The sequence below is a fragment of the Penaeus monodon genome, chromosome 16, assembly GCF_015228065.2.
Source record: "Penaeus monodon isolate SGIC_2016 chromosome 16, NSTDA_Pmon_1, whole genome shotgun sequence".
Classification (NCBI taxonomy): Eukaryota; Metazoa; Arthropoda; class Malacostraca; order Decapoda; family Penaeidae; genus Penaeus; species Penaeus monodon.
This window is the reverse complement of record NC_051401.1, coordinates 14,256,162-14,268,270: the sequence shown is the minus strand read 5'-3', so window position 1 is coordinate 14,268,270 and position 12,109 is coordinate 14,256,162. Positions and strand designations below refer to the sequence as shown.

The 12,109-nt window shown below is 32.6% G+C and overlaps 2 protein-coding genes across 3 annotated transcripts in view; one reads left to right on the top strand and one right to left on the bottom strand.

The window, feature by feature from the left end:
- Positions 1-2,357: 2,357 nt before the first annotated feature.
- On the bottom strand, positions 2,358-6,538 carry LOC119582943 (histone deacetylase 11-like). The gene is made up of 7 exons (XM_037931456.1): positions 6,389-6,538; positions 6,062-6,172; positions 5,574-5,665; positions 4,576-4,783; positions 4,140-4,306; positions 3,300-3,408; positions 2,358-3,042 (listed from the first exon to the last, which is right to left on the bottom strand). Exons 1-7 carry the CDS (start codon positions 6,536-6,538, stop codon positions 2,878-2,880), a joined length of 1,002 nt encoding a protein of 333 aa, XP_037787384.1. The 3' UTR covers positions 2,358-2,877.
- A 4,556-nt stretch (positions 6,539-11,094) lies between these two features.
- The window catches only part of LOC119582534 (nucleolar protein 14-like), a 13,209-nt gene continuing 12,194 nt past the window's right edge, over positions 11,095-12,109 (top strand). The window contains exon 1 of one of the 2 annotated variants that reach the window (XM_037930851.1): positions 11,095-11,199. The gene's annotated coding sequence lies outside the window, so the exon portion shown is untranslated. The remainder of the gene's footprint in view (positions 11,200-12,109) is intronic. The other variant, XM_037930852.1, reaches the window with a different exon arrangement.

The following is a 12,109-nucleotide window of genomic DNA, read 5'->3' as shown; positions in this document are numbered from 1 at the left end:
TCCTGAAGGTATCTAAAATATTGAGCTTTATGTAAATATAATGAAAATTCTAAGAATTAGCAGAAGTTCTATTCTATATTCCTTTCAATTTGCAGAATGAACACTAAACCACTTTCTGCCTCAGCTTCCTTCAACCCTACACCTCTAGACTAACTGTTACTTTTACAATTATGAAACTGTATTACCATAGCATGCTCGTGCCTAAAAAGAAACAGTGGCTATCTTTACCTTTGTGGCAACCTTCCTTATCTTCTATTACAATACAATCATAAAACTGTTATCAATTCTTCCAACCTATACCATTATAGAATTATTTTGTATCATTTCTAACAACTAAACTAATGAGAAACATGAAAAGTATTTAGCTGGTTTAAGTGATATACATCTAATAGAGTACTCTACATTTTTGACTTATTATTATGTCAATTATCAATTTCCTATTCCTAAAGACTAGCAAATAGCTAGAAGATTTATTCAACAACATGCATGTTTTTAAGTTATTATATTGTGGACCTCAAAGTTTACTTGCTTCTTGACTTGTGATTACAGTTATATCTATGTAGATGCCTAAACACCTGATGACACGGGCCACTTCTTCCTGTCTGAATTATATGTTAGTTTTCTTTTGCATATTTTAAAAGAAATAATGTTATTCTTTTGTGCACGTGCACGAGCACAGACAGAGACAGACAGACACACATACATACACAAACACATATACACACACACACACACCACACACACACAATATATAAAGAGAGAGGGAGGAGGAGGAGGAGGAGGAGGAGGAGGAGGAAGGAGAGAGGAGAGGAGGAGAGGAGACAGACAGAGACAGAGAGAGAGAGAGAGAGAAGAGAGAGGAGAGAGAGAGAGAGGAGGAGAGAGGAGAGGAGAGAGAGGAAAGAGAGAGAGAGAGAGAGAAGAGAGAGAGAGGAGGAGAAGAGAGAGAGAGAGGAAAGAGAGAGAGAGAGAGGAAAGAGAGAGAGAGAGAGAGAGAGAGAGAGAGAGAGAGAGAGAGAGAGAGAGAGAGAGAGTTCTATTTTCATCATCATTCTCATTGTTGTGAGGATTAGTGTTAAAATATTGAAATGTGATACATCTTCAGAATTCTGTATATTTCAAACTTCTGATGTGTATCTATTCATGCCATAATGAAGTAGAATGCTGGTTGACGATAATAAGTGCCATGGGTGGTCAGCTACAACCCCTTGAATGTGAATTTAAAGTCTTGTTTTCATTTCAAATGCTGCAAAATTGTGTATGCTGCAGGCAAATGCTCAGGGTGAGGTAAACATGTGCTCTCCAAATTTATGATTTTCCTCTTAAGCTGATGACATGTGATCCCTAGCATGTGGCTTGGTTTGGCTGGCAGAAATCTACCAGTCAAACATAATCAATTATGCACACTGTAGAATACTTCTACCAGAACAATTGAAGAGAATGAACTTGATGGTTATGATCTTTATTTCTTCTGTAGCTAAACTGTTAGAGCATTACAGAAGAATTACCATGATCAATATATCAGAAAACCCAAAGATTGGCCCCTCTACTGCGTGACTGTTAAGCACGATCACACCCAGATAAGGAGGCTTTGAGCATATTAGGTGTCTGACATACGGGATGATTCCAGAGTATGTAAGGGATCCAGTATATTGAAGAGATTATTTGATGAAAAAGTAAAATGACGGAAACGCTAAGAATGATTATTATGTCATCTCAGGTGATTAAATGTAGATGAACCAATATAATCCACAGAATAAGTGTTGGTATGCTAAATGCACATTTCTATCAGAAGATACTTAAACAAACAAAAACTGAAGACTGCAAGACTTCCCCCAAAAATACTTTACTCCTGATTCAATCCATCAATATACACAATCAATAAGGAACTTCACAGCCAGATAGTGTTAGCATCCAATGGTACAGGGTTAAAGAAAGGCAGGCAAGCTCCCATAATTATTCAAACATCATTCTTAGATGCAAAAGTTATCATATGTAGAGTCTTGCCTTGGGCCCACATGATTTTATTTGATTTTTTTATATTTTTATTTTTAATTTTTTGGAAAACAAGGTAGGCTTTGAAAGTGAAGCACTTTAAGTGCTGAATTTTTTTGCTATTTTCAAGAGCAAGGTGTTCATCTTGCCTGATGTTCTAAGATGCTTCATTTAATTGGTTTCAAAGGATGAAAATGTGCATGGCAGATGATACTGCCTATTTTGAAAGGCAGCAAATATGTAAATGAGATACTGCTATTTATATCTGTATCCTGCTATCTTTGGACAAACCCCTTGTATGTTACAGTAAAAAAAAAAAGAAAAAAAAAGAGGATATATAGCACAGGAATTAATATGCTCATATATACAAACACAAACATACAGACACATGCAAAACAATACTAAACTACATAAAATACTTCAATTTTCTCCATAGTTTTCCTTCAGCAAAATTAAAATAGAAAAATTAACAGGTAACCATATAGACTAGATGTGAAAAAGCTGTCTAAAAATAAAATATTGCATCTTTCAAAACCAATTAAGTCTTAAGATACTCAAAGTAAGCTTATCATCAGGTAACCATAAAGACTAAACATTCAATACAAAAACTGTTTAAAATTTTACATTTTTGAAAGCCTATTAAGTCTCAAATGAGATCAAATAAGCTTAAAATCAACTGACCATACACACTAAAAGTTGAAAACTAAAACTTTTTAAAAAGTAAAGTTGCAATTTTTAGAGCCAACTGCGGCTTAACAAAGATTCAAAGTTAACTTATTATCAGTTAATGATAGAGATGAAAAGTTTAAAACAAAAGCTGTCTAAAAATAAAAGATCACATTTTTAAAGCCAATTATGTCTTAAAAGAGATTCAAAGTCAACTTATTGTACTCTCATATCTATTAATGACTTTCTGTTCAGGTTTGCAATAGAGTCAGCAATTACAGCTGCCGTTACACGTTGATAGCCACCGCTGGTAACCATGATGATGGGAATACGCCTTTCTCTCACCTTCTGGAAAACTATCTCATCCCTGTCTACAATACCCTGAAAATGAAAACAAAATAATGCATGTATCTAACTTTTGTACAAGAATATATATATATATATATATATATATATATATATATATATATATATATATATTATAATATATATATATATATATTATATATATATATATATATATATATACACACACACATGACAAAAACAGATACTCTTTTACATATACTTCTATTTAAATACATTTTATGAGTACCAATTTGAAGGGTAAAAATAAACTAAGATAAAGGCAAATATACCTGCTTGGTCACAGACAGCAGTCCCAAACAGTCTCCTTCCATAATGTCTGTTCCAGCATTGTATATGACCACATGTGGACTAAATTCATTCAGGGCCCCTTCCACATGCCTGAGAAGAGGAAGACAGCATACGATACTTATCCCTTTGTCTGAATGAACTCTTTTAATTTGCATGCAACAAAATGAGGAGAAAGAAGAGGAAAAATGAAAGAAGAAAAATTAAATTAAAATAGTTTCTTTATGGAAAACATGGTGTGTGTAAATATATATATATATATATATATATATATATATATATATATATATAATATTATATATATATATATATATATATATATATATATATATATATATATATATGCATACATGTATACATATACATTATACACATACACAAGAGCACACATGCAGGCATACACATATTTATATGTATGTATGTATGTGTGTGTGTGTGAATGAATCAGTGTGTGTATGTGTGTCTATATATATATATATATATATATATATATATATATATATATATATATATATATATATTATAATATAATATATATATATGTAGATATAATTATTTATATATATTATATATATTTATGATATAGTTTATATTATATATATTATATATATATATATATATATATATTTATCTGCAAGTATGTATGTATGTATTTATGTCTATGTGTGTGTATTATATGTATAATATTATATATAATAATATAATAATATATATATACACACATATGTATGTATATATAAATGAAATAGTTCTTAAAATCTCTATTTTATATAATTAGTTTGACAAATCATATCTAATATTGTTTTATCATGAATAACACTTACGTTGTGACCTTCTCGAGGTATTCTTCATCCTGTGTGTATGCAAACAGTTCAACTCTTCGACTTATTGCCCTCTTCGCATATGTGTCCTTTGGATATATGTATTTATTGTAGACATCAAGTATGTAGACATCTTTTCTGCCGATGAAGTCACGTTCATGCCCATTACCCTGTAATATATAATCTATATACTTTCTAACAACAGTGAAATATTCCAATGATTTGTAAGAGTGTGCAAAAACACATTTGCACACATTGTTGTTTTATCATATCCCTATGGAATTATAATATTCTGTTAAACAATAGTCAAAGGCTACCTTCATTTCAAAAGAAATACAAACATGGCTGAACCAAAATTGCCTTGAGTGAAATATGTTGCCTATTCTGTACAGCAAGAATGAAAGAAAGAAAGAAAGAAACAAAGAAAAACACTACCTACCTGGTGAGCGTCAAGGTCAATGATCATAACCTTCTGAATGTTAGGGTAATGGTTGAGGATAAAGTGCACTGTTAGTGTAATATCTGCATAGGCACAGAAGCCACCACCCATGTTTCCACTGCAGTGATGAAAACCACCCCCAATATTTATTGCCCATCCTCGCTCCACTGCTAGTTTCCCTGCCAAGACACTTCCTCCTGTTTGGTATCTGAAAACATGAATACAGTTTATAATTTCTTAATAGTATTCTTGCAGGCAGTACTGAAATCACTAATATAGAATAAATATGGAGTGACCTTACTTAATTCACTGTCCCACTGAATCTGGGCATTCCCCAGACTACTCTGACACGACTTTACCATCTGATGTTAAGACCATTACTTTTTGGTTTATTTAACATTTCTTCTTGAGTTATGGACAGTCACACTTCAAAGGCACTGACTTTTCCACATTAGGGTAACACTGAGTGCCTAGCAGTTGACTAAGTTAATGGGAAAAGAGCATGATAAATATGTTTAGCACTGGCTATTATCAACACTGCCTTCGTCTCAGCACACAGAAAACTCCAATTTTCACTATGAAGTAATATAAATACAGAATTCCCAAAATTACTGGAAACATATTATAATAAACAAGGTGCAAGTCTGTACTTAAGACATTTTCTAGTGATAGATTCACACCCTTTTAGACCACATTATCAATAACTTTTACACTTTCCAATGTCAAATTATCAATCAATTGAAGATAGTGACCTGTCAGATACTAATGTTATGGTTACAAAATATCTCCGTATATAGAAGATTCATTGTCTTACACATCCTACCTCTCTCTAAAATATAAAGTTTGACTGATTAATATCTGGAGTGTTTTTAGCTTTGCATCCTAATGAAATGTTATGATGGCATGTAAATTATTACATATCAAAAAAATTATTTCACTTCAACATGAATCTTCTGAATATGGCAAAATAGAGGACCTTGCTAACACTATCCACTTACCTGAATGGTTTTAATACCTTTTTCTGCACAACCATATTTGGCAAAAGTGCTACTGGAGCAACCTCTGTAATTTTTGCAACATTCACACTCCACTGAAATTAAAATAAGGGGATTGAATACGGCATCTTGCTGAAACTAAAATAGGGGATTAAACACAGTGTCTTCCACTCTGCATTATATTCAATGCCCAAATAATCTATATCTGTTCAATATATTCTGATTTTTAAAACTATATGCTTGTGCATTTAATGTCTGAAAGTGGCTAAAACCTGCTTTGCAAAAAACTGTGTCTAGATTTGCTATAATAACAATATGCTGGGTTGTAATAATGATACTTATTTTGCATGACAAAAGGAAAGTATATCTTCATTATAGATGAAATATTCACAATCCTAAATAAAGCCTGTCAGATTAGTACTTCACTTTGTACTCTCCGGAGATGACTGAATGTTCCTGTATGTGTCTGAAACTTAACATCTATGTCATACCTTCAGACTTCTAAGATATGATGCTGTATGTACAAAGCGTAAGTCAGTCTCGGTGGCTTCATTTGGGCACACTAATTTCAAATCTTTCAGCAATTTCTTCTTCTTCAAATACTGAAAATAAAAGAAAGGTTAACGTTTCTGTGGTTGTAACAATATATACTTATCAATATTTGTTGAAAAGAATACTCAATATCTAAGCTCATGTGCAAACTAAGCAAATATTAAACTTCATGAAAAAGCTATCCAATATCTAATACTTTTTTCCATTTATGTATATTATCTGTAACATTTAAAATATTTTACAGGTAAACAAAAAAATTAACATACTTTCACAACATTCCCCCATTTTCCAGCATCAAATGGGTGCAGTTTTTCCATGCCAAGCAAACGTATGTTGTACTCATCACGATAAACAATGGGTATGCATTCCATACCAACATCCACATACAGCTTGCTTTCAGCAGCCCTGGAACACATGCTGGTTAAGGTTATTGCAAAGTTTGAAAAATATGTATGATACTTAGATAATGCTTAAAGGAATGGAATTCTTGAGCAAACAAAAATTAAGTTTTAATGGGGATGCTAGGTCTTATTTCCAAAGACAGATAATAACTGTACAAGTTAGAATCATTAACTACTGTAACGTCTCACAAAAAGCTAACATAACAATCTTCTATGGATAATTTAAAACTTTACCAATCATATTTTCCAGGTGCATAATTTCATCATATGAATCACGGAATACACCTGCCAAAACTGATAAAAATATCATAAGTTACATAATGTAAAACAATATTTTTACTTGATTCTTTCTTATATTACCTACCATGAGACAAATATATAATATATAATTCAATTAGCAAACCCATTCATCATGTGGTTCAAGTATAGCTGTGATTGAAGTACATATATCTAAATGTGCTAAGTTGTTGAGTGGCTTGCTTGAGTTAATATAAAAACAATCCAATCTTGTTTATATTGTTATATATTGTGATTTAGAGGTAGAAAAAAAAAAATCACTGAACTAAATAAATAGAAATGAAGGGCATACTTAAACAATTCTGCGTGTGTACTTAATTTCCATAGCATGAGTATATCTCCGGGCACTACAGAATGGCTTAGAGTTTTTGCATGACATCATTGTTGTTTTTTTGGTTACAATCACGGCAAAAAGGATATATTATTGTGAAAATTTGGGGTAATCAGGATTACTCAACAACTATTCCATTTTGACATGCAACAAACAAAAAAACTATGCAAAAAGACATGTGAATTACCAAGAAAAGAACAACAAAAATGGAAATTATCAGACAAGAAAAACATAAAAATCTTATGAAATAAAAAAGATGAACCCTTATGGTATCAAAATTTGGAGAGAGACTGTAGAAAAGAGAGAGAAATGAAAAGAGAGAATGAAAATGAGATCAACGAAGAAACGGAGGATGCGGATGGAGAGTGTGAGCAGTGAGACGAGAGTAATAATGCAACTGAAGCACCTATCCTCAGATTTTTGCCCTCTCATATAATAGATAGAACTTTTTCAAGTATCTTGAAACAAATCTTGAGTAAAAACAATCACCCAGCAAGAAGAATTGAGAACAACAGATTTTTGCATGCAACTGTCCGTCGAATGTTTCTGAGGAGATCATTTACGTAATAAAAGAATATAATTTGCTGAAAACAATTGGATAATAGATAAAGCCAATCACCACAATTAATTCAAATTTGAAGCTACAGCCACATACAGAAGGCAGCATAAAAAATTATTTCACTGTACATACACAATGGAAAATTATGACATCAACGGAAAAATCTTCATGAGTTAAGAACCACTGAACCATTCAGATTCTTTGACTTTATTCATGACTGACACAAATCTTGAGTCAATATTGTATTGCAAAGGTTTTCTGAGCATGGGCAGCATGTTGACTGAGGTATATTATACAAAAACAAATCGATTCAATGATTTACTTGTACAGAAAGTTTACCATTTATGTCAAAACTTGTACGTAGCTGCAGCCATAAATATAATATTTCCTAAGTCTACTAATGCTGAAATATTTTAGTTGTTGTCTTCCACCTGGATCCTGTTAGAACAACTGAAGATTATTTAGTATTGATTTTATTAATGACTGACAGGCATTATGTTTACTAGTGAGCCTTGGTGTTCCAACAGGTCTGTAGTGACTTCTGCTCTGATCTTTTTGACACACTTCATCCATAGATTTTTTTTTTTTTTTGTAACAAAAACTGGCTTGATTTTTATCAGACATTTAAATATTATAAGCAATGAATTTAAAAACTAATCAATATCAAAATTTATTATTATAGTCCAGCATAATAATACAATACATATAATACTAGACTAGTCTGCATGTTATATCAATGTATGCCAAGATGAATTATCATTTGTGATTGTTCTGGTCTCCAGAAATATATTCTGGCAAGTCAGAATTAGAAGACCTCTCTGGCAATTGACTGTCAAACAAAGGACCTATCTAACCCCGATTTTTGGCAGAATATAGGAGTTAGAGGCCAACTGGCCTCTGCCTGACTGCTAGAAGCAAGTAAGTCACAGCCACATTTGATGTAGTCCAGTTCTGAACAGCTTAATCATCTTATAATTCTGATGTATATATTTGAAATATTGTATTAAAAACAAAGGAATATGAGAATAATGATATAAATAAATAAATCTAGGATTTATGATTCTTCAAGTGATGGATTGCCAACAATCTTAAAGTGAAGTAGAAAGTGGTCTGCCACTATTTTGGAAAGAACTTGGACTGGTTCATTATTTTATGAAAAGTGGCTAAGATGGTCTACATGCTTTATTCTGCCAGAATACATAAGGTAGTAGTTTGTTAGTCTTTGCTGATGCACCCAAAGTTCAATGCACTGATTTCTTGTAAACATCTACCAAAATTTTAACTATCTGCAATACTTCACAGCCTATTAATCACACTGTTTATCTCACAAAGATATGGAAAAAATATGTATATATGTATTTTGGGAGTAGCAAAAAATGGTTAGTAATAGCTTGAAGAGCAAAACATTATGATTATATAAATGTAAGTAAAACAGAGCAATCACTGGTTAGTCCTATGCATATGATAAACTTTCATCTTGTCCAAATACAAAATTGACCAGTAATATGACACAAAATAAAGTTGAAACTTCATTCACTTTCAGTCTTATAAAATACTATTTGAAACATTCTATCGTGGATATTACCTAAAATGGAAAGAAAGACAGAAACTTGAATGAACAACTGAAAATGTCTGAGTACCATATAATCCTATTACATAAAGCATCAATGTATAAACATTCATAACATCCAATGAAATGAAAGCTTAAGCATTATATACTGATATTTTGCATATCCATCCATCAGTATAATCCAACACAGGCAATTTCATGCAAAATTCTTTATATAGCAGTCAATTTAATGTTCTCTATACTGAAGATGTTAACAGTGTGGTTTACTTTTGCAGTATCAAGTAAATAAATGCAAATATTGTTCCTTTTACTTGACCGAGAAGTCAAACATAGGAATTGTTGTCTTCTGTGACTTGTAGGACAAATCACAGAAGGGCTTAAGCATCAATTTCATGAATAAAAACATGCAACTTGCATGCTAACAGATGTGGTATGTTTTAGAGTAACAGAAATGTTGCTGATCTAATGAATACTATACTTCTAGTAAATGTTAGTAGACACCCATTGTGGCTAACAGAGTATGACTTACTTCCCTAAATTATAGCTATTAACTATGTTCTACCCAAATCCATTTGAATATTGTAATCTGTCATGGAAAATTTACAATCTTGAGTTCATCCAGGTGGTATAGTGTTAAAGTGACCTCCATGCATTATACACAGCATAATCCTACAAACCCTTATTAGTATGTACTGAGAAGATTAACCTTGAACTGGGTCTTTATTGACAATGACTCACCAGAGAGTTAGACTCTCATGCTTCTTTTACAGACCCATACACACTTCCACAAACTGCACCTCCAGACAATAAAATCAATATATAGTCCATAATATTTTCAAAAATGCTGACTTCAAGTTTGAAGTGGTTTAATCCAAATCAACCGCTGTCTTAAATGTTATATATTTGTGGTTAAAACTGGCAAACTGAACACTTTTCATTTAAAAAACCTAGTTTAAGTTCACATATTTCATACCAGTAAATTTAATGTGGATTTTATTCTTTTTATTGTTTGCAACCGATTGATATACCATAATTAGGCGTTAACAACCCTTAGGTCTGCCTGATCTTCACTACATATTATCAATAAAAAACATTAATTTAGTTGACTTGAGGTATAACCCTTTGAACTTTAAACTTGTTTGTCTTCATTCACCTGAAGGCATGCAAACATTCATCTTGCAAAAATACATTGACGCAGGCCACGATAATACTCTAATGTCACTTGAAGGCGACTGAACAATGAGCAAGAGCACAGAGAAAGCTCGATGGCGAAATTCTTTCTCGAACAGGAACGAGTCGCATCAAAGCACCAGCGAGATAAATTGTAACATAGTCGATTGAATAAGGTTGGCACATAAACCATACGTTCAAGTTTGTCAGTAAAATGCCCAGGGAATTGGTTGATATGAACAAGGCAAACTGTCAACCAAGCCATTACACAAAAAAGCCATATGAATCCTTAATTTCCGTGCACTTCATACTCCCACACCTTGTAAGTGTAATAATTACGGTGAAACTAGCCTGACGGAAAGTGCGGGGATTACATGTACAAAGTTATATTTCTCTAATCAAGGTGATTTCATGATTGCTAGCAAGATTTGTGTTATAGTTTATGAGTGATTGATGCTTTATAAGTTTTATTTATGTTTTTTTTGCTCCTCATCTGCGCAAATATCACATAAGTAAATCAAATATCGCTCATTTTTATACCTCCGTTCGTTGATTTATCTCAGATGTACAAAGAACTTACAAAAAGTTAATATGGCGTAAATGTGTGAAAATTACTTTGCCGATATTAGTAGTGTCTGTTTCCCCTTCAATTATTTTCCCCGTAGTTTCCTTCAGTGTAAACAAACAAGTCGTGTCCGCACATGTTCCTTCCGTGAGCATTTTATAGGTAGAAAAGCAATTTTATTATTGTGAGTCAAATGCTTTTTCAGTTTATCAGTATAATGTAGCTAATCTATTAGATGCCTTGTTAAAAAAAAAGTCCTTGAAGGCGTACTTTTGAGTGGTAGCAAAGTGTGAGCAAATCGCCACATAGACTTTTCTTGAATACACACGAGCAAAGTAACGATTAGTATACTGGAGTCCACATCAATATAGTGCGTGACTCTGGGTATATTTTTAATTTTGAAGTAACCATATTTACGGTAACGTAATGTGATGTCTATTACCTAGTTTTACAGGAGTTCAGGTCGCATATGCCCAATGTGGAATCCTCGCTCTACTTATGTTAGAGTGCATGACCGACATGTAGGAGCACCCAAAGCTGAGTCTGTCTGACAGTGATGGAGGATTCTTTGTTTTTCCTGGCTGGGTGTTGGGGGTCTCAGCCCCTGCATTAAACAATATAGTGACTGATTTGTTACTGTGGTTACAGAAGTGTTTGAGAATTCCACTCTGCACACGTGTGACCAGAACTCCTAGAAATATAGTCAATAGACATTGTAAATGTCTATTGATCCCCGACCTATGATACTGTAAATGTAGCCACAGCCTTTTGATCATCCTTGCAATTATTAACTCAGTGTCGCCGGAGAAATACTGTACTCATTTTTTATTATTTTGTGAAATGTCTCTGTGCATAGATGGCTCTACTAGTGCATAGCCACAAAGAAGTCAATTAGTAGACCATGTGACCTTACCTGATTTCTCCTTTCCTTGAATTGGCAGGAAAAACATATTTTTTTTACTAATGCTATAAATATCAGTGGTGCTATTTTTATTATAGACAGTGCAATTACTATAATGTTATAAACATTAATAACAGCAAAATAAGATAAATTAAAATATTTTCGTTATTCAAGGAAAAAGGTAAAGGGCGAG

Coding starts and splice junctions, on each gene's coding strand:
- LOC119582943 (XM_037931456.1), bottom strand. CDS start 6,538: ATGTGTTCCAGGGCTGCTGAAAGCAAGCTGTATGTGGATGTTGGTATG. Junction 4,307..4,575: donor TTGACCTTGACGCTCACCAG/GTAGGTAGTGTT, acceptor TATATATTACAG/GGTAATGGGCATGAACGTGA. Junction 3,409..4,139: donor TACCTCGAGAAGGTCACAAC/GTAAGTGTTATT, acceptor TCCTCTTCTCAG/GCATGTGGAAGGGGCCCTGA.